Source organism: Temnothorax longispinosus, chromosome 5 (genome assembly GCF_030848805.1).
Source record: "Temnothorax longispinosus isolate EJ_2023e chromosome 5, Tlon_JGU_v1, whole genome shotgun sequence".
Taxonomy (NCBI): Eukaryota; Metazoa; Arthropoda; class Insecta; order Hymenoptera; family Formicidae; genus Temnothorax; species Temnothorax longispinosus.
In genome coordinates, this window is record NC_092362.1 from 7,885,518 (window position 1) to 7,909,177 (window position 23,660).

The window sequence follows — 23,660 nt, forward strand, 5'->3', positions numbered from 1 at the left end:
ACTTTGAAGGCACGCACGTTATTGTGGGAAAAATATACCTACCTACGTAGAAACGTTTCGACTTGGAAAAGGTAAATCAATGTTCTTTCTGAAGGATATCGCGGTGCCGCCCAATGCTATGTCTCGATGAAATATAAATAAAGTATGGTTGTGAGCAAAAAGAACTTGACACTATTATACCATGTATAATACTTAACGAAATAATATTCGTATATAACAGAATTACTTTTGTGTGTGATGACAATCTTATAAACTTCTTAACTTCTATCAAAGGAAAAGTAGTAACGGTTTTTAAAATAATTCATTATCGATGCTGTTTTAACAAAAATTGGAATAATGTAGTATAACAATATCTACATTTATTTCCCATAAAACTTGCATAAAAATCAGTTTTCTTATTTATTATACAGATTTATAAGATATTTACAGTTATCAATTACTATATTGCATATTGATCGATGAGATTTATCGCATTACGTGTAAGATAAATCAAAGATAGACAATTCCAGAATTTGTTAATAAGCTGGCGTGCTAAATATTGCGTGCCAACATATTGCTTTTATAGATTTAATTCTTTCAAACACTCTCTATTTTATATTATCGTATGGTAAAACTATTTTATAATATAAAAATTATTAATGTATAAAAATGTGTTGAATCTACGCATCTTTATTTATGTAGCATTGCATTTAATAAATTATCTAATAAATTACCTAATTTGTTATTACTAAACATCAGATTTTTTATATGCAGATTGGTGGAAAGACGCAACTAATAACTTAAGATTATGTTATTTATAATGCCTATTAATAGGCATTATAAATAACATAATCTTAAGTTATTTAATTGCTTCTTTCCATCAATCTACATATAAAAATTCCAATGTTTAGTTATCACTTTAAAGAATTAGAAACATTCGTATTAAAGAGAAGACTGCATCATAAAGAACGCAACGATATTTGAAATAAATCACGAATCAAGGTTGGTAAACAATGCAGTTTGGTAAAACATCCGGTCGGATATTAAACGCGTGGTCGAGTCGATACGTTATTTGTATCGAGCAGAGGGTCAGTCATGTAGCTGAATTCTCTCGAGTCGATTTGAATCGGTATCGGTGGATGACAGTTGGAGAATGGTGATAGCGCTTAGACAACGTCACTTATCACGTCTATTATGAAAATGACATCGACATTAGTTCCCGAAGTCAACAACGATGGTAGGATCTATCGATTAAATCAGCACATGGCTGCCTTCGTAAGTAAGTTCGGAAAACGTTTATTCGCTATCACTCTAACTAATTGTAAGCAACGTAAATATTTTCTTTAGATTTAAAATATAATTATTAACACTTTGAAAATATACATGTATTTATAGAATATATATGTTTTATACATATGTCCTACACATACATGCGGTGCCTCATACAAAAGTTTATTATATCTTCCTAATGTTTTGCTATGTAAAATCAATTTGATGAACTTGAGCAAAAGCTTAATTCTTATGGTTGCATAGTATATTTGAGAGATATGCACAAGTTTTCACTGTTCATTATATAGTACTTATACGACGTGAAATATAACTAAAATATACATTAGGTATTAAAAAATATCTTTTTTAATAATTTTACTCAGATTGTATGTACAGTCATGATTTCCACGAAGTGTGTATAAATCTAATGAAATTCTAATTATTTTGTCTACATCACGTGTGTTTACATCATGATGCCCTACTATAAGCGGACTATACCTACCTACCGTTTGTGTGGCGTGAAAAAATATAATCTGAATAATCATTGGATATTGTTACGATATATAATATAAGAAAAAATAATATAGTTACACACAAATTCATACATTTTGAATATATTTGGATAGACTTATATATATATACACATGTGGATGTGGATCTACAAATTGCAAAATCGCTCAATATAATTTACTTAAATATATGCGATAAAATAGTGATTCTTTTTGTTTGGAAATTTAGCATCTCTCGGCGGTTTCGCTCTCGGTGTCACACTTGGATGGAATTCAAGTGCCGGGGCAATTCTTCGAAACATTTTGAACGCTAGCGGTACTGAAGTCGGCCTTATCGGTGGTATTTTGAATGCCGGTGCTTGTGTCGGCGTGATGTTTATGCCTTTTTTTATGAAGTATTTCAGTCGTATCACAGCCATGTCCTTGACTATGCCAGGATTTATCATCGGATGGACGTTTGTTTGCTGCGCTGGCCAAAAAGTATGCCGTAATGTCAAGTTTCGCCAAAATGTTTACGTATATAACAAATTATAAGAGTAAATTAGCTGTCTCGATGCGCTAAAGCGGTCTCAATGCGCAAAGTGTTTAATTACCTCGCCTCCTCATTGTTAAATATCATTTAATATCAGGGAATAGTCAAATTAGTTCAAGTCAATTATTACAGAATTGTTTTAATATTTTATTGGACGTAATATTTTAAAGATAAAATTTGAAAATATTGATGCGTTAACCAATGAAAATGGCGTATACGATGTACTAAACATTTGCACAGATTTCGCTCCTCATAATTGGTCGATTCATATGTGGTATGAGCGGTGGAGCATTCTGCATTCTGACGCCGATTTACATCGCAGAAATCGCAGATCAGAATTCGCGAGGACGACTTCTTATGTATTTCCAGCTTTTAATCAACTGCGGAATTATGTATGCTTTTGTAGCCGCCCATGTATTAAATGAACACGATGCTATATCGAGGTACTTGTAACATTGAATGTAATATCTTTGAAATTTTTCAATTTAATTATGACGTAAGTATAAGAGGCTCAAACGATTAATAAATCAAGTAATAAATAAAGGGCTCAGAATCACAATAGGATATTCGCGTGTTGAAATATTATATCAAAATAAAAATTTACAAACGTTTTAGTCTGTCGTTAGACCATCTTCTGTGATAAAAGTAATTTGACAATTTGACAATTAGCCCAGTATTCATAGTCGGCTATTATATTTAAGATCGTCTTAACCCTTTAACGGCCAATGGGGTACATACGTCCCACTTATTTTAAAAAATCATATCTTCCATAAATATTTTTTTGAAATATATTATTAATGTGGTTAAACAGAGATGTTCTTACCATAAAACTTTTGTGTCATCGTATGTCCGTATGTCAATCAAAATGAATTATATCAAATGTAAAATGTAATCGAATTAGAACTAAATCTCCGGGAAGTTCACGTAACCATTAATAATATATAGGTTAATTAGGTATAACTTCATTTGTGCCGTGACATGCCTTGTGGTTGCTCTGGTATATCTATTGCCTGAAAGTCCTTTCTATCATCTTATGAAGAATAACGAAATAAAGGCAAAGAATTCTCTAAAATGGTACCGTGGTCAAACTTATGAAGACGTCGAAATAGAGGAATTGAAATATCTCGTGAGTCAATCAGGAAAGGTAAAACGCTTAGTTTTTCCATCATAGATATTAGCTCAGAAGAATAGAATATATGTTGATTGCTATAATATTGTATATAAAATTATATTTTACCTAAGATAATTGCATAAAATGATAAGTTAGTTGTTATAAAGCTCGCTCTCTCTCTCTCTCTCTCTCTCTCTCTCTCTCCCTCCCCCCCTCTTTACTCTGTCTTCCCCCCTCTTTTTCCTTCCATTAACCTGAGAACGGACGTCTCAATTTTTTTGCATAAACGGTCAACCCCAAAACTAGGGTTATTTTTGCACCCCAAATAAAAGTCATTGCTATTAATTGCATCTTTTTGGATTGTTTTATAATTTATCAGTATTTGAAGACAATATGTATAAAGATTTATTCAACATTTTCTGAAAAATGTAAGGAAAAACCAAAAAATATTTTAAAAACAAAAGATTTTAAAATTACTGTGACGTGAGCTTTATTTTTTCGATACTTGAGTGTGTAAGTAGCCGCAGGTACCCGTTCTCGGGTTAATAAGATTAATGTATCAACAAAACAAACCACAAATATATATATACAAAAAATATATAAATGATAAAATAGGTAGCAGAAACTGTCGTACACTTGAGCAAAATTAATACACAAAGTTAATCATTTCGAAGACATTTATATATATATTAGGATGTGTCATTTTGGAGCAACTTTTTTTTTTCATTTCACGAATAGCATATATACTTGCAGGAAGGTAAAATAAGATACCTGTTAAAATTTTAGCCCTTAATATTAATATTAACAGGTCGCTCATCGCAATTTTTAATTTTTTATTTAGTAAGATAGAAAAAATTTTATAACTATCTAACAAACAGTAATACAGCATTGCGCTACATAGATTTTCTGTAGTAAATTTACCGCTCTACAAAAAAGATCTCTTATCATTTTTTCATAAATTTAACCGTTCAAAAGATATTCAAAGTTAAAGTTTGATAAATTTTATAAAACTTGTTTTTGCTTCTTATGAATGTTGTATCATATCGACTATCAAAAATTATGAAATAAGAAATACATATTTTTGTAGAAAATTTAACGATCAAAAAAGGTCTCTTATGTTTTTTTCATAAATATAACCATTTAGACGATATTAAGGTTTAAAGTTCAAAGTATAAACCTTAATATTGTCTAAATAGTTATATTTATGAAAAAAACATAAGAGACCTTTTTTGATCGTTAAATTTTCTACAAAAATATGTATTTCTTATTTCATAATTTTTGATAGTCGATATGATACAACATTCATAAGAAGCAAAAACAAGTTTTATAAAATTTATCAAACTTTAACTTTGAATATCTTTTGAACGGTTAAATTTATGAAAAAATGATAAGAGATCTTTTTTGTAGAGCGGTAAATTTACTACAGAAAATCTATGTGGCGCAATGCTGTATTACTGTTTGTTAGATAGTTATAAAATTTTTTTTATTTTACTAAATAAAAAATAAAAAATCGCCATGAGCGACCTGTTAATATTAATATTAAGGGCTAAAATTTTAACAGGTATCTTATTTTACCTTCCTGCAAGTATATATGCTATTCGTGAAATGAAAAAAAAAGTTGCTCCAAAATGACACACCCTAATATATGTATATGTATGTAAACTATTTATTTTAATTCACACCAGACTTAATTTATTACATTTTTATATCTTACATCTTTAGTGAGTGTAGAGTTAATATCATGTATTTGGACTTTTATTACTAACGTAAGATATTTTACAAGTCCATGGAAGCTTTGCAAGTATACAATGTAACTACAACATATGAATCTTACAAAACTTAATTAAATGTGTTTTTATGTGAATCTTCGTAAAATATGGTTTTTCTTTGTTCTCGATTAATTACGAATTACAGAGATTAAAATAAATATCTTCAAACTAAAGACAAGTGGATAAAAAATAAGGTTCTTTTATATAATAAAAATTACTTTAAAATATCAAAAAATTATATTGCTCTCTGTTATGACTTGTAAAAGATACTCCTAAAATGCTCTCTTTACAGATTACAATAAATGTTCTAAAAAATCGATGCGTCATAAGTTCCTTCTTTACATGCTTCTTCGCGTTCCTGACTCAACAATTAAGTGGCGTTACGATTATGATTTTCTACGCATTGACACTCTTCAACTTTGGCGGGTCGGGCGATCTAACCGGAAGCGAACAAACTGTCCTCATTGGTGGGGTGCAAATATTGTCTTGTTTTCTAGCCATGGGTCTGGTAGACATAATCGGACGACGACTACTGTTAATTGTATCCTCGATACTTATGGGACTGTTTTTGATACTGTTAGGTAAACGATTTCCTATTACGATGGTGGTGTCCATCAGAGCAGATTACATATATATATATACCTATCATAGGTTATTTTAAGACTTACAACTTACAACTAGTACACAATATTACGAGAGTAAACGTTCAAAATAAACGAGTGTCGAAAAAGGAATTTTGACTGACATAAGAAATTCTTCTTTTGTCATTAAAGTTATCGATAACAAACAATTTTTTTACTGTGTGTAAAAGTAAATTAAATAAACGAATCTTTAACACAGTAAAAATGATAAGCATAAAGCAAAATCTTTTCGATTTTGTACTTGCAGGATGGTTTTACAAATTGAGGGATCAGGACCCAGAGTACGACGATATCTACTTTTGGATGCCGCCGACTTGGACGACCCTGTTTTTTGCCACTTTTAACTTGGGCGTTGGGCCGATTTCGTGGGCGTTGATAGGTGATGTCTTTCCCATGCAAATTAGAGAGACTGCCATTGCATGTGCAGTCGCATTTAATTGGCTGCTATCTCTGATAGCAACGATGACCTTTGGGGAGATGTTGGATGCCCTTGGTGTTTCAAAGACCATGTGGCTCTTTGCTAGCTCTTGCTGGATAGCTGGAGCTCTTTGCGCCCTACTCCTAAAGGATACTCGCGGCCACAGTTTGGCCAAAATACAAAAGAGCTTTGGTATTGAAGATGGACAAGTAGAAATAAATGGTATAGAGCAAACTTTCGACATCGAAAGACTATAGTGTTGTGAATATGCTTGGGCAATTTTGAAAAATGGACTTGTTGAAAGATAAATATTTTTCTACGGCAATGATTTAATAGTCTTTAGATTATCCTTTGTTTATCTTGGAAACTTGGCTTATCTTGCATCATAACATAATTTGCAGCGAACTCTAACTGTGAGAAGAATTAAGTGTGTCTGAAAAATTATGCGCTTGTAAATTATGCAAAATAAATATTTATCATGTTCCGCGACCTAAGATATAATTTTCAATCGCTAATCATGCTCTTGCGAATAAATAACAAAATATCTCAATTAATAAATCAATCAATCGAATTTATTGCAGTTGTTAACAGGTAAAGAACAGCTTGAATTCATGAAGATTATGTTTCAAACAATCTGTGTATAAATACATCAATCTTACATGGTAACATCAGTCATCAAATAAAGATATAATAATCCAGCTAAAAAACGTATTATCTTTCTTTCTGTAATCCTAGCATACTGAATGTGTGGTGTTTGCGTTAGTTGGCGGTCCACCAAAAAGTTGAGATTTGCAGTATTTTATTTTGAGCTAAAATATTGTTGTAAATAACAGATTTATCCAGCAACTACTTTCTCGTTCAGTTTTTTGACAATAATAACACTACTGCGAAAGTTATAGCAGAATCAAGGAATAATTTAAGAATCGTTGATTTATGCATTGATTTATTTCACACCAATACCGCACGTGTCTACATCATACCATTAAATGCCTATATCATTAGGTTTGCAGAAATTGCAATGAATACAATTAGTCAATCATTTATATCAAAGTACATTATTTATATTCTTATCGCGGTTAAAAATTAAATGCGGAGCAAACGCGCGCGCGCGCGCGCGTGCGCGTAAATTGCATCAGTACTTATAAATTGATTTGATTGATCGATCTAGATCTAGAGATATTCTGCAGAAGAGATGTTAGCTATTGCTACTATATTTCAATAAATTATAATTGTAATTCTATTATTGGCAGTCCTGTCTATGAACCGATAAAGTTGATAAGCAGTATATTAATTAATTTGATGCGCAATTGTGCAAATTTCCGAAAATAACAAATACACTATTGACAAATACATATAATTCATTGTACAATTGCCGTAGGTATGTGGTTTCATCCTCTCTTCCTGCTTTCTTGTAAACATAACTCATCTGGCTAATTTTTACAATAGTTCGTCTATAAAAATAAAAGTATGATGTTAAATTATATGTCTATTTTTCGTTTTGATATATTAAGGGGAGGTTACCGTTCAGAGGCCCAAAAAATGCATCAATTTCAGGCATTTTTTTTTATATAAAATGAGTACATTTAGAAAAAAATTTTCGCGGCTTTTATTTGTACACAAATGAAGATTAATTTAGAATTTTTTCGGAAGAAAATAATTAAAAATGGCGGCTCCAGCTCTCAGTCCACACGGCGTGGTTCTATGTGCGCGGGGCATTCCACAGCCTTGCCAGCTGATCGGAAACAAAAAAAACAAAAAAATTATTAAAATAGATTAAATTTGGGCGGCCTTATCGTTTTCCGATTTTTAAAAAACCCCCTTATAACAAAATGGTGGCCGTTTGAAAAAAAAACCTTTTTTTTCCCTGTTTTCTTTTGCTTCAACGTTCAAAAAAAATTATTTGCAACCAATTTTTTGAAAAAAACGCTTTCTGAAGGCCCCCTAAATTAAATTTCCTTTCTTTTGCACCGTTATTTATTAAAATCGGTTCATCCGTTGAAGCTGTAGAGCGCCCCGCGCGCCGAAAAATGCTGTTTCGAGAAAAACGCGTTTAAAGTTTTACGTAGTAAAAAATTAAGCAAAAAAAAATTTGATTTTTTTAACGGTAACCTCCCCTTAATCTTTTTAATTACACATACAAATTTATTTACGTGACATGCAATTAAAAATAATCTGTATCACACATAAACATGTCTCTCTCTTCTCCCCCCCCTCTCTCTCTCTTTTTCTTTCTCTCTCTCTCTCTCTCTCTCTCTCTCTCTCTCTCTCTCTTTCTCTCTCTCTCTTTCTATTCTTTTCTCTATTTTATTAGACATTATGTATTTATTAGACACTAAATTTTTCAAAATTAAATTGCCCAGCAATCCGTATGTATTTTATGTATCCTTGAGAGCGAAACTTGTAATTAGTTGCCAAACCTAGATTAAGTTTGCTCCGGAAATTAATTCAATCAACATGGAGTGCTATAAGTTTGAAAGTTTCGTTGAGATGTATCGTTTAACTATTACCATGAAATTCGGTTCTCTCGATACACAAACTATTTCCGCAATTTTGAACTTGTTGCTCCACGAAACTTTGTGATATCAATCAATCCGAATCAGATCCAATATGAGCACAAATGTATGATACTTGGCTAGTTGGCTGATATGCAGATTAGTCTCGATAAATCAAGTTTCACAATTCTCTTTATCTCTGATAAAGCTGGCATACTAGTTTACATTTTGTGTACTATAGAATTTCTGATTTTAAACTTGCATAATTTTACTTATTAACTATTGTTAACTTTCATGCTTACTTACGCATGCATGTATGCAAATTGCGCCGGTATAAATTATATATATATATATATATATATATATATATATATATATATATATATATATATATACATCTCTATATAGATATATATATATATTATATATATATTAGGGTGGTCCTTATTTACTCGACAAAAAAATTTTTTTTAATTTTTTTTGTGGCACCTTCCTAAATGTTTTCAATTCACAAAAAAATAATCCTTGCCAAAGTTTAGCTTGATCGATAACGGAAACCCGTGCCCCCGGCTCTTTATACATTTGAATTCCCTTGTATTAAACTGTTTACACAATTAACATTGATTTTTGAAGTGTATTTTCCACAAAAATCGGCCTAGAGAACTTTTCTATTTTATTTAACATGTGTGCCTTGCTTTTCTGCACCATTTGAGACCTTATTTAAACAATTAGGTGAATTATTAATAACTAAAAATAAAAGTAAATAGTTATTGCATTTATTGTATTCTGACAAAGTTGGGAGCCCCTCGGACCACTATTCTAGGAGGGTACTTGAGCAGACTTAAGCCGGAAACCACTGTGACGGCCGGAAAAAGAATGATATTTTCGTGAATTTTTTTTGCGAGAAATAATAAATTTAATAAAGTTGGTTTTTTATTTCTTTAAAGTACATATATTGAATATATTGCAAAAAAAATCGTTATATATAAAAAATATTAATATTTGCGCTTTTAGCGTGTTGTACCGTGTACCTCCGCAAAAAAATTGTAGGTGCGCGAGCGCTCATGTTCCGTCAGAACGGGATGTCTAAAATAAAAAACTTTGGTGTCATTTTAAACTATACGAATGTAGTTTTAGTTAAGCATACGGATTTTTTGAAATATTAATTTTTAACAAAATGGCGCAGTTCTAAAAAAAATTCAAAATTCAATCAAAAAACTTTTTTACTTTTTAAATTGTTTTTCAAAAACTAATTGTCCAATAAAAAAATCGTACGCTTAACTGAAGACAATTTTGTTATAAACATTCTACCCAAATTTCAAGTCATTCGGATAAAAATTGGCCGAGATACGCGAGCGCCCAGCTACAAAATTGTAGTTTCGAGAAAAATGGGTTTTAAGTTTTACAACTGATTATTTTACATATTAGAGTAATAGAGTAATCTTTTAATTTTTGTTCTTTTGACTCTAAACATACTACTATAACTTTTGTAGCCCATACATAATTTTTTCCAGCTGATCAAGCAATAAATGCAATAACTATTTATTTTTATTTTTTAGTTATTAACAATTTACCTAATTGTTTAAATGAGACGTATAAGGTCTCAAACGATGCAGAAAAGCAAGACACACATGTTCAAAAAAGAAAAGTGTTTTAGGCCGATAATATAAGAGAACTCAAATGTTTAAAAACCCGGAGGCACGTGTTTCCGTTATTCGATCAAGATCAAGCTGATCTTTGGCAGGGATTATTTTTTTGCGAATTGGAAACATTCTGGGGGATGCCGCAGAATAAATTTAAAAGTCGAAAAATAAAGACTACTTTAATGTATATACATATACACATATCGATTTTAAATAGACGAACATTTTCCCGCACAAGACAATTTGTATTTGGCGCACTAATCCATTCCGTTGCATAATAATTTATCATCACAAATAATCTATTTAAAGTTGTCGGTAGTAGGAAGTAATACCTACTTTGTTGTTTATAAGAATGTTGCATGTGGCTAAATTGGAAAAGTTATTCAGAGGTTGTTTCGGAAACTTGTTAGAAACTGCGTCATGGCAAGGAATTGTTCAGAATTATGCTTTAAAGTACATTGTTCTTAAAATGCATTTATGTGATAACATGGTTGCTATATACGAATATATTCGTGCTTGATGACATAGATATAGCCCTAATCACATCATGATTACTGCTCGATAAAATGCGGCAATAGCGAATGCTGTAACTTTCCTACATTCGATTACAAATGCTTTTTAATGTGGTAAACACTTATTTCAAAAGTTTCGCACAAATACGAGTATGCTCGTGTGACAAACCGTTGTGATCATTCAAGCAATATTAACATTTATTCACAACATTAACAACAACTTTGTATAGCTAGAATGCAACTTCCATTGAGTTGCATTACATCATGACATAGAGATAAATGAAATCAAGATGCAATGTATGTACCTACAACTACAAGGTTAAATTAGACAGCGTTATTGCACACTAATATAATTATAAAATCATAATTGCGAAATTAATACATATCGCTGTATACGCGCGCGCGCGCGTAAATATATTATAAATACGGTGATAAACGTCTCAAAGACTGAATGAGTGAGTGACAGTTTCTTATAGAAGCGACTCTAGAAATTCTGGTAACATTCCTACTTGATCATACGGTATTTTAATGAAAAATGGAAACATCTTTTGAATAAAGTGGCGAAATTTTCTTTTATCCAATGAAAGTGTGATATATATCTTGAAACTTTTATTTACTATATCCTTGTATCTTCGTAGGGTAAGACGTAACACGTTCTACTAGTAAGATTTCTCTCTTTCTCTCTCTCTCTCTCTCTCATTAGAGATAATAAAAGAGTACTATTAGATAATACGTTAAATTAAAATAAACTTGATTATAAAATTTCCATTTCTTTATTAATAAATATTTATTAATTTTCCTTTTCATGCAATAAATATAGTCTATCCAATCTGACACGGTCACTTGGATATTGCAATGTGACCGTATATGCGTACAGAGACGATTATTAAACATTTCTATTTCTCCAAATGTCGAGAATTAGGTTTAGCATCGTGCGTGTATTGTTCAGATACGATAAGAAAGTTGTTTGGAATGCTTTATATTCGGTAGCGCAATTATATACTGACGAATGTATTGATAATTTAGTCTTAATTATATGTCGAATCAATAGAAATGAACAAACAATAGGCAAAATGTCCTTTACAATCAAAAGGTATAATTTATTATTGCAAGAGAGAAATAGCAATTGTATCGATATTAAAAGATTTGTGCTCAAAAATTGTCAATAAGCATAGGTATTAACCGTATAGTTATTGTAAACGCGTACGATAGGTACACTAACGTCATTATCGGGGAACAATGTATTTCATGCGTATATTGCCTCTATTCTGCATTAGTTGAAGATAAAGCTTTAAAAAATCCCCTCACAATTATGTCGAGAGTTTACGTTGAGCGCTATCGCGCTTAGGTGCTGTTAAGTTGTTTTCCGCATGTATTACCCATCATCACGCTTTGCGTGACGCTTTATAAAATATCTACGACACGTGCAAACTTCATGCGTCTGTAATAATGCGCTGCGGCTAACACAGCGACAATTTGTTAGAGATCTTTTCTACTTTATCTCATTGGATTTACTTTTAATTTATATATATAATACAAAACTTTTAACTTTAATTATTGTTACCTTTAATTTGAATTTGCATTATTACTAGCAAAGATATTTCAACAACTTGCACTTTAAAATTATCCACGCGCGCATTCACCTTCATGTGTATGATATACCGCTATGTTAGAAAACAATTATCTATTTTTGCATAACTAAATTGAGATTTGATCTTAAATGAGATCTCAGTTAAATTGAATATGCCTGTTCTGATAATTCGTTTGAATCAATTTGGATTCGAGAACAGACATTTCAGCTTAATCATTTCAAATTCGTGACATAATACAATTTTAGTGTACTAGTATTGTGTATCATTGGGCTTGATATGATCAATTATGTTTGAATTAGAGATTCTAATAACAAATTTGGCTGTATTTGTTAGAGAAAGTATATTAAGAATTTTTTAATAAGAAATAAGTGTAATTTAACACATTGCAGAAAAAGGTCATGAAATATAACCTATATTTCTTTAATTATTATCTTTCATACTTTTCTTATAATTTATTGTAGACGTTTTATATCGTTTTTTTATAATTTGTATGTATAAAACCGACAAATTATTTGCTTCCAAATAGCTTAAAAAACGTGGCTTTAAAAGGGATATAATTATCTTGTGTATTTCTCAAATGTTTATGTAATTAAAATATGTAGAATTATAGAAACAGAAAGGAGATAAGAAAATTACATTTTTAATTTAGACAAAGACAGTAAAATTGGACTTAAAACTAGGAAAAAAAATGTATAAAATTTCATAATGTTTGCATTCCGTATAACTAGAAATTTTTGCGGATTGCAGTTTTTTTTTTAAGAATTTATATTGGTATAGGTATATATAATATTCTTTATGATAAAACACATAATATCAGATATATGTGAATGAATAATATTTGAAGTGAATCTGGTTAAGGCTAAAAGCTTCTCAGTTTGCAAATATTGTGATAGTCTTGATCACAAAAAGATTTATATTGTCTAAAAGTTGTTTACCGCAGCGTTTATTATTATTAAACACGTTTATTATTTATTTAAAAAAAATGTTATTTAAAAAAAAAACCTATTTTAATAGGGTGCTTAATAACTTTTGCCATGGCTGTAGATAATAACAATAGCTTTTTTCCTGCGATTAGGCGAGTTTTGGAGAACGGGATAATTTATGATAAATGAATTACTAAAAGTTTTAATTAATTTGAATTGTATTTTAAACTTTCTAATTATTCATTATTCACCCATCCATCCATTATTGTGTTATTGTGCTTTTATCCTTACTAAAAATTTCAGATACTTTATTTCGCAGTCTAATGTGTGTGTGCGCCCTAAATTTCATAATTACGCTTAAAGCCTCATCGCGTTTTCGACAGTGCAATTTGTGCAGCTCCAAAACATGTGCCAGATGTTACAAACATTGTGCATTAGCGCATTATATTTTAAAGTTGCTTTTCATGCTGTCTTACACGTCAGATGACATACGTGAAAATTGTTACGCAAGGGACACACAATGTTCCAACAGACACCGGCGACGTTAATTAATAAGCCGCTAACATGGTAATTGCTGAGGGGTTTTGCTTTTGTTCTACGACTTAAAAGAGAAGGGTTTGAATATATTAGTTTAACTATATGAAAGTGATGGTACTAACATCATATACATATATTTATATGCATCAGAAAAATGTCCGACGGACGTTTGGTCGTAGAAAGATTGCAATCACTCCTGTATAATATTGGAAACTAATTAAAAATGTACGTTTTAATGTTATAAGTTACGCTTAGAGTCTCATCTCATTGTCAGTTTTTGACACAGTTTATAATATAAGTTTTAATATTATATAAACACATGTTGAGATATCTACGTTAGAAATATTTATCTTTTCTTATTAGTTTTTTTTTTTATAGTTGTTGCCTTATGTAACGTGTCAGTCTTTTTACATTCGCATAAATTTTTGTTTATGTATAGGTACCTTTATTTCCAACTTTTGTGATGCACACACACGCATTAGCACATTAATTTCCGCAGCAATAAGTGGATAATGCGTAACCGATTCGGCGAACATGTATAATTATATTACATATAGCATTATTTTTTACTGATTGTAAGTGCGATTTACGATTATCGAAAGCCGCTTAATGCTTAAAGTTTATATTCAAAATTTACCTTTAAAGGGCAAATAAAAAGTTTTTATAACCTTATCGACACTTTTTCACTCAAATTTTTATCACACATCATATAATTTTTTATATATACAACTAAAATTTACATCAATATACATATAAGTGATTTTATGTTAAATAATCATGTATAATATATATATATCATGTTAAACTTAATTTGAAGATCTCGTAGAATTGATCAAATTTACCAATTTTTTTTATTATAAACCTATTTATTTTTACTGCTGCACGATAAAGTATACAGAATATGAAAAATCTATTGTATACCCTTGTAAAAATATTTTATAATTGTAAGATATATAACATTATATCAATAACATTATAGTAACTCTGTAGTTTTCATACACTATATAGTCTATAGTATTATCAAAAGTATTTTTATATTTATGAAGAATATTTGAGAGACACTGCGTTCTTCAAAAGAAATATAGATATCCATTTAAAAAAAAGAAAATGTATCTGTCCTTAATCTATTTTTACAATATATTTAATTTATATTCTCAGTAAATATTATGCGTTATACACATATAAGTGCAAATTATGCAAAACTTACTGACTCTTTCTCTCAACAATTATTTATTTTGCTCTATACTAGTAGTTTAATATATCCCACACAATGTTTATAAAACTTGAAGTCGACGTAAAAGTCGTCGTTGTTATTTGTTTTATTATGTAAGTAGCATGTTTTATCGTATAAAGTAGTGCTGTTAAAATGATAACTCTAAGTACCTTCATTATTTTTAATGCGTCTGAAGAAGATTTCTATATTATTATTTTCACACTTTCTTGATATATTGACAGTTGACAAAAACTACTTATTAATATTGCAGTTAATATTGCCCAAATTTTACAGAATTTATTGATGCAACCCCAATATAATGTCAAAATTAATTTAGTTATATTAAGAAATGTGTCAATGACATTATTTGAAATAACAAAAAAATGTTGTTGGAAGAAAATTTTTGTTAACCATAACATATTTTTGAAGTAATTTTTCTCAGATTAATTTGCTATTTTTATTTAATTTTTTGCTTCTGCAAAAAAAAACAGATATTTAAGAATGACATATTAACGAGAAAAAGTATCTATAATACAGGATAACACGTAATATACATTTTACATAATACGTGTTTTTTATCTTTTTTATTCACAAATTCTTGGAGAAATAAATCTGACATTTTATTAATAAAAATTTTGTTAATAAAAACGTTTATTTCTTCCTTTCGTTTTACGATCTCCTATAATATTATAGGTGAAGAGAGAAGTCACCACGCTCGGACACGAGTAATAGGACTGAGGATAATATTATAATCAAATGATATGGAATTTACGCTTTCTCACACATCACTCGAGGCTGTCAAAAACAAAAGTGAAGAATAAAATAATATTCCTTATTTATTTTAATAGAAGCTATATTTTACTTTAATTTAATAGTATTTCAAGTTAAGGAACATTTCACAAAAAAATATTTTTAATTGTATCTTAGAACACTATGCCAAAAAAGTTTGCTCATTAAATACATGGTACAAAGCAATTAGCTTGGAAATAATAAGAAAATTCGTGGAATTGAATAAAGTTTAAATATGAATTTTACTTAAAAATTTTTATGAAACTGAGTTCGACAAATTTTAACAACTTTAGATTCAAGAAAAGTTACTTTTCCCACATACGCATTCAGATCGTCAAGTATCATATTACACATATAAAGAATTAAGTTGATCTTCAAAGATGAATTAATTGTAAGTTATACTTATTATTGGAGAGATTAGACACAAATTTCTTTTATATCTTTTTAATATGTAACTTTCTTCTTTTCGTTATACACGCTAATATTTTTTTTTACTCTCTAAACACAATTATATTTGTCAAATTTTGTTCATTTGCGACGTTTGTACAAGGTAAAATATATTGCCGCTGCAATTACTGTCTACCGATAGTACGTTTATTACGTATGCGAAAAGAAGTATAGAACGGTATAGACTGATAGATATTTGTGCATTTTCGAGGCGATATAGAAATGAATGCCTACGCGCGTTATCATTGTTGTACGCAAAATGATAGGACTGCAGTCGACCCATGTTCGTCACAAGGAACAATTGCCTCTTTATGCCATTTTGTCAGTAAAACACTTGACACGGTACACTTTATACGATGCAAGCTACCGGTTTGATCATTTACAAAAGTTACTTGTTACGATACACTAGTGTGTCCCGACGATGGAGTTTTGTTGCAAGTTCTACAGAAGCATAGAATGTACGTAAAAGTTAAAATTAGCACCAATTGAATCGGCCGTGAACTAGTCCAAACTTCTACGAGATTACCATTTCTACACAATAACAATTTTCAACAATTACATAAGCAGTAACGTATTAAACATTAGGAGTTTTATTTGTTACGTTACTCTTGGAGCACTTTTTTATATTTTATATATATGTATGTACGTTCTTCACTTTTATGCCGCATTTGCAAGATAGAATGTCATTATTTCTTTTCCTTAATGTGCTCTAACATCAATCTACTACAACGTTAATGAAATTTAAATATTTTACATATTATAATAAATCTTGGAAAACTTTTACTACGCAGGATATCACTATTATAGAAGAATTATAGAGAATAAAAATTCGTAAATGTATCTAATACCGTTTAATCAATATTTCAATGGAGATTTTATTTTCCAACACACGCACCTGTTTCTTCTTCAACATTATACATATAATTTATCTAGTTAAATTGTGCACATTAAAATTCTATTTACGATTTACTATTTACATTTTCATTAAAAAGAAATAAATTTTTTAATTTTATAATGAAATATATAGAACTTGTGCCAAAGTACGCGCTTATTATTTTGGTGCTCATTAATTTAATAACACCTTTTGCAAAAAAGAAATGCGAAATATTTTATTTAGAATTCCTTTCTAATTTCAATGAGCCTTATATTGTGAAGTACACTTTACATAAGTACGTGAGCTGCTTTTAATGTAGATACATGTCTCATCAAGTTCATCATTACCTTTATGCTATTTCAAAGATATCTGCTTTTGCTCTAATTGCAAGCTACAACCGTAAAAGATAAGACACCAGAGATATTATCAGTTTTGAGTTTACTTAATCTTTGTATCAGAATAAAAGCAGACGCATATGTCGTACAGCGTGTGTTATTTGTCAGAACAGTAATTTATCTTCGCAAGGAAATGTCTTCTTAAGTCTAAAATATTTTGGTTGATGTACCATGCAAGCAGGTATTCAAACTTTTACTATTACTGTACTAGAAGAGTATATGTTTGAATGTGTACATATGTATAGTCAAAATAATTATGCGTATATAATGAATTGTATAAAAGTAGAACATAATAATAAATAGTTAGTACAATTGATACGAAACCAAGAAATTCGTCTTCGTGTTCAATAATTGGATAAGTTGGAACAGTTAATAGTAATAATTGTTAAAATTGTGTATTAACTCTATTAAATTATCAATTATTGAATTAAAATAGTGATATCAAGCAAATTATAAAATGTTTGTTAAATTCACATCATATATGTAGTGCAATAATGTATTATTTTAAATACGTATGTCAAACGTTTGGTTGAGTTATACACATAAATTAGAAAATAACAACAGAGTATTTTATATTAAAATTTTAGTTTTAATACTTTCATATAATTCACCTCTTTACAACTTAAAGAAACAGATGTAACCCAGCTAAGCAAAGCTTACGAAGCAAACGTAATTCTTATCAATTTCAATTTACTTATACTCGATAAACGAGCGCTTGTTATACAACAAAAAAAGTTTGATTGTTATTTTTGCTTAAATGTTTAAGCCTAAATTTCAATCTACTTTGTACAAACGCGCGCGCACGCACATACACATACATTTTTATAGAGTATATTATATTACATACAATAATATGTTTAGTGATAATAATTAGTAATAATAAAATAATATACTTGGATCAATAACACTGTTTAACAAAAAAACCACAAAAACGAATCTTGTGACATCTGGTAGTTTTTTTGGACGCTTAATACGATCCCATCAAATTACTCCATCACGTCACAATTTCGAGAAATTTACAATTAAAGTTGCAAAAAATGGGCTATTTTAATGTATTTTGGCATATCATGACTAAGATATGTGGCGTGTTGGAGAAGTTTAATTGCAATCCATTTTGCCAATAATGCCATTTTTAATTTATAAACTTTGACATCAGTTAAAATATATTTTATAGGTCCTTAATAGCTCTATGCGTAAGTCGCATCTTTGACACAATATAGACTCTACGTTAATCATCAATATCTTTTTAACCATAAGCGACACAACAAATTCCATTTTTTTATTGAATTAAATTTCTCTAATAAAATAGCACATTTTTGTAACTTTAACTATAAATTTTTCAAAATTGTAACGTGATGTAGCAAATAGGCAAACGGAATCGTATTCAGTGTCCAAAAAAATTAACGAATGCTACAAGTTTTGTTCTTGTGCTCGAAAAAAAGTAATTTTTTGTTAAGCAATTAATGTAATATATATATGAAAATATATGAAAATAGTGATTTTTACGTTTCCTATAAAATATATATTTTTAATATTATTTAAACATATAATAATACAACGTAATATATTTAATAAATATATAAATTTTAAGAAAATTTATAGATTTAATAATACATTTTTTTGATTATTAATATATAGATTTTAAGAATAGTTTTGTAAATAACCTATGTTCGAATTTTCAGTTTCTTTTTTTTTTTTTAGTAATTTCGAACAATTCAAAGAAACTTTAATTGTTATTTGTGTACATATCAATAATAAAACAATACACAATATACTTAATAAATAATATACAATAATACACACAAATACACACACACACACACACACACACACACACACACACACACACAGAGGAATATTAGGTACCATTTATATATACTTATAAAACTATACTGTTACTGTACTGTTACATACAAGGTCACGGTATAGGTGATATATACCCCTTCCCTCTCATATACCTATCTTATTGTCATTTTTATCTTCTAGGTTAGAAGATAAAAATTTACAATCACGTATTTGTTATTAGTCAAAAAGAAATGTTAAACTTTATCAGTAAATATTGTCAAAAGAGCTTAATAAATATCGTAAATGCCATATTCAAAACTCTATATTATAATACGGAATTTTATCAATATAATTATAAAGCAAGTAAAATTATTCTAGTCCAGGTAGTTTTATTCGGCTTATTGCTGTCACTCTCAATACTAAATGGAGTTGAATCTGATTGCAATTATTTTCAAAATTTGGAAGCTGGACAAACATATTATGTATATAATCCCGAGTATCCCAAGGAGTACCATGGTGAAAATCATTGCATTTGGAAAATGGCAAGTCCCTATAATACCAAAATAAACTGTTCTATTGAAATGGTAAGTATGTTATATGAATATTTTCGAAATTTATGTATAGACATATCTTTAATTGAGTTCTCAAGCATAATATTATTACCAGAGCTGTTAGAAACAAGACGAAAGGAAGAAATAATTTAATAAATTCTTTTATAGAGTAATATTAACTGTTCTCAAGGGAGACTTTCTATTTTATTTGCTGATGGTAAGGTATTTAACTATTGTGGTAAAAATACATTTGTTCTCAATGGAATAAATCCGACTATAAAATTCGACTCGCAATATAACTCGAATGGTCGATTTTTATGTCAGATTCAAACGTCAAATAATAATAATAACTGCAATTGTGGCTGGAAAAAAGTAGTAAGTTTAAATTAATTTTTGTGAGATGTTACTTCTTCTTATTATGGAAAGTTTATTTGCTATTTATTTATCGTTACTTAATAATTTGGCTTTAATCAATTATGCAACAATTTATTAAGAATGCTAAGTTAAGTATTGAAAATAAAGTATCCGTCATTATTTGCATTGCTTATACTTAGACCAGGATAGTAGGCGGTAAGGAAACAGGGGTAAATGAATATCCCATGATGTGTGGCCTCGTTAATTCTGTAGACAAAATTATATATTGCGGTTGTACCATAATATCTAAAGAGTACGTAATAACGGCAGCCCATTGCATAGATGGAAGAAACTTTAATGTGTTGGGCGCAGTCGTTGGTGAACATGATACAACCACAGGTAATTGTTAAAATCTTTTTATACACATGTAATTAATATATATTTAGAAGTAAAGGATATTAAGCAAATAAAATTTCTGTTTACAGTTGCAATAATATCAAATTATATCTCATAGTTACTTTCTGTTTCTAATATAAATTTATTTAAAAGTAATTTTGCGTGTGTGTGTGTAAGTCTTTTTCATCGCCAAATTTATTTTGGGGAACAAAAATGTATCAAATCTGGCGAATACGACGGGTGCGGGTCGTGATGATGGTCACATTTTTTTAACCAAAAATTGAAATTTTCCAAAATTCTTTGTTTTGTCAGTGAAAAATTAACACAGGTTGTATTATTGACCAAACTGACATTTATTTTTACGTTAACTCGACGTTTCGACACTGGTTTTGTGTCCTTATCAAGAGATTTCTATATTTTTCGTCTTTCAAAAATTGAAAGACGATGATTAACGAACGAGCGGGTTCGTTGTCATGCAGAAGAAATCATTTATCCAATTAGTAAAACTCGGGCCTAACACGCCAAATTTGCTTCAAAAGTCGATCTCTAAACATCTCGATAGCGATAGTCGATAGTTCATTAATTGACTCTGTCTGCTCTTGGAGTACATACAAGTTCCCGGTGCACCATACTACGCGAATAAAAAAAATGAGCATTGTCTCATTGTCTTCGAGTGACTGATGACCTGCTTCTTTAAATCGCCTAAAGCCTAAACTACAGAAACACTACTGTACGATTAAGACAATCACTACCGTATGCTTTTCGCATTATTTGATACGTTTCTGTCGCAGTTTTTCCACTTTTAAAGCAAAATTTAATCGCAGTCCATTGCTCCGTTCTTGAAATCTTGACAAATGCACAAAAACAAACAATCTTTTAATGCTACCAAAGACTACTGCACTCAACGCAATGAAAAAATTATGAGAGGCTCAGAAAGGTTGACACTATCTAGTTTCAGTATTGGTTTTGAGGAATTGCGCCATTAATACGTCTTTCAAAAAATCAGTCTGGCAACTTTTCAAACACACACACACACACACACACATATCGTGTATACATATAAATCTTATTAGATTATATTAGATTTATACAAAACAAAACTTGTACTTGTAATATACATTGCGGGTAGGTAGGGATACTAACGCAACCAGGCTGTTCCGCCTGGTCGGATGCATAATTCATACTGGGTACAAAAGTAACCAAGATGCTAACAACGATGTAGCTGTTTGTAAGATTGCTGGTAAAATCGAATATAACGCTCAAGTTGGTCCGGTCTGCTTACCATTTCAACATAAACAAGACTCGTTCGCTGGTGATATCGTCACTGTGTTGGGTTAGTATTTCTTGAGTATTTCCACGGTTATCGATATCGATCTATACAATTATATGATTTAATCTCATTCACTCGCATTAGGCTGGGGTTTACTGGAATTTACTGGCCAAAAATCGACTACGCTTCAAGAAGTGAATTTAAATGTAATAACTCTTGAAAACTGCAAAGAATATTATTCTGGTATAAATTACAGTAATATGTGTACTTTTACTCCAGGAAAGGATACATGTCAGGTGAAGAGATAGTTATTTCATCTTTTGAACTTAAATGATATGACAAATTTGTGTAAAATGTATTATTTAAGAATCGTGATGTAAAAATTATCCGCAAGTCATAGATTCTATTTCTTTCTCTTTGCGTGCCATAGATGGACAGCGGTGGACCTCTTCTATGGCAAGATCCTACAACGCACAAGCTTGTATTGGTTGGTATTACATCTTCCGGTGTTGGCTGTGCTTCAGACACTCCTGCTGTCGCGATGCGTACAGGGGCTTTTATCGATTGGATAGTATCCATAACACCTGGTAAGAATAATCGACAGAAAGGCGAGTCAGATGTATGAAAATTTTATCGTTGCAAAAGAGAATCGGCCTAAAGCCCCAGACCCACACTTTTTCGTAACAGTAACAGTAAAGTTTGGAGCAACGCGATTGGTCGAATCTTTACTGTTACTGTTACGAAAAAGTGTGTCTCCGGGCCCTAATACGTACATTTATCGCTTTTGATTATAGATGCTCAATATTGCCGAATTGAGTGACCTCGGCGTTATTGAAAAGAAGAATCGTTTTACAAGATTATGATGCTGGCATTTTATTTATATAGTTACATTTTAGCAAAATATTGGATTGTACAAATATGTCTCTATATAAAAATATATGTACATAAAAATATATGTAATACAAAAATACGCGTTACATCTCTCTCTCTCTCTCTCTCTCTCTCTCTCTCTCTCTCTCTCTCTCTCTCTCTCTCTCTCTCCCTCTCTCTCTCCCCCCTCTCTCTCTCTCTCTCTCTCTCTCGATATAATGTGAAAAGCACACCTCATAAATACTAAAGCATGATATTTGAGAAAACATATTGATAAAAAAAGATGGTTTAGTTTATTTATAATGTTTTAACAGCAAATTTTAACTGTACATAAATTATTGAATCGTTTTTTAAATAATAATTTGAATAGTTTATTAATTATTTTAATATTAAAACGGATTATTATAAATCTAGATTAAAATTTAAATCTCCACTTAAAAACTAAACATCTCAAGGGTGACATCTCAAAGCATTACCAAAAATCTAAAAATTTTAATAGATTGTTCTATTATTACGTCTATAAGTATCTGTGTAAAATTTCAGCACAATTCTCTTACTGGTTTAAAAGTTATTGTAATTAAGGATGTATTGGAGGAATTTCAAATATAAATATATTTCTTTCGACAACAATTGGCAATCCATACATATAGTTACACGTTTCGACCTAGGCTTCGGGTCCTTATCAAGTGATCTAATACACGACGTTTCGACCCAGGCTTCGGGTCCTTATCAAGTGATCTAACTATATGTATGGATTGCCAATTGTTGTCGAAAGAAATATATTTAGTT

The 23,660-nt window shown here is 30.1% G+C and overlaps 2 protein-coding genes across 2 annotated transcripts; both read left to right on the forward strand.

Moving 5' to 3' along the window:
- Nucleotides 1–1,179: 1,179 nt before the first annotated feature.
- On the forward strand, nucleotides 1,180–6,829 carry LOC139812865 (facilitated trehalose transporter Tret1). Its single transcript, XM_071777970.1, has 6 exons — nucleotides 1,180–1,258; nucleotides 1,987–2,237; nucleotides 2,530–2,732; nucleotides 3,244–3,433; nucleotides 5,462–5,750; nucleotides 6,058–6,829. The coding sequence occupies exons 1-6, from the start codon at nucleotides 1,180–1,182 to the stop codon at nucleotides 6,483–6,485; spliced, it is 1,440 nt and encodes a 479-aa protein (XP_071634071.1). The 3' UTR covers nucleotides 6,486–6,829.
- Nucleotides 6,830–16,675: 9,846 nt separating this feature from the next.
- On the forward strand, nucleotides 16,676–22,971 carry LOC139813013 (venom serine protease 34-like). The gene is made up of 8 exons (XM_071778252.1): nucleotides 16,676–16,834; nucleotides 19,809–20,014; nucleotides 20,150–20,356; nucleotides 20,536–20,734; nucleotides 21,861–22,064; nucleotides 22,146–22,297; nucleotides 22,432–22,588; nucleotides 22,796–22,971. The coding sequence occupies exons 1-8, from the start codon at nucleotides 16,798–16,800 to the stop codon at nucleotides 22,819–22,821; spliced, it is 1,188 nt and encodes a 395-aa protein (XP_071634353.1). The 5' UTR covers nucleotides 16,676–16,797; the 3' UTR covers nucleotides 22,822–22,971.
- Nucleotides 22,972–23,660: the final 689 nt, after the last annotated feature.

Excerpts from the sequence above, each read along its gene's own strand:
- LOC139812865 (XM_071777970.1), top strand. The coding sequence starts at position 1,180 with ATGACATCGACATTAGTTCCCGAAGTCAACAACGATGGTAGGATCTAT. Across the intron at positions 2,238-2,529 it reads TTTGCTGCGCTGGCCAAAAA|ATTTCGCTCCTCATAATTGG; the intron begins GTATGCCGTAAT and ends ACATTTGCACAG. Across the intron at positions 3,434-5,461 it reads TCGTGAGTCAATCAGGAAAG|ATTACAATAAATGTTCTAAA; the intron begins GTAAAACGCTTA and ends CTCTCTTTACAG.
- LOC139813013 (XM_071778252.1), top strand. The coding sequence starts at position 16,798 with ATGGAGTTTTGTTGCAAGTTCTACAGAAGCATAGAAT. Across the intron at positions 20,015-20,149 it reads TAAACTGTTCTATTGAAATG|AGTAATATTAACTGTTCTCA; the intron begins GTAAGTATGTTA and ends ATTCTTTTATAG. Across the intron at positions 22,589-22,795 it reads GATAGTATCCATAACACCTG|ATGCTCAATATTGCCGAATT; the intron begins GTAAGAATAATC and ends TTTTGATTATAG.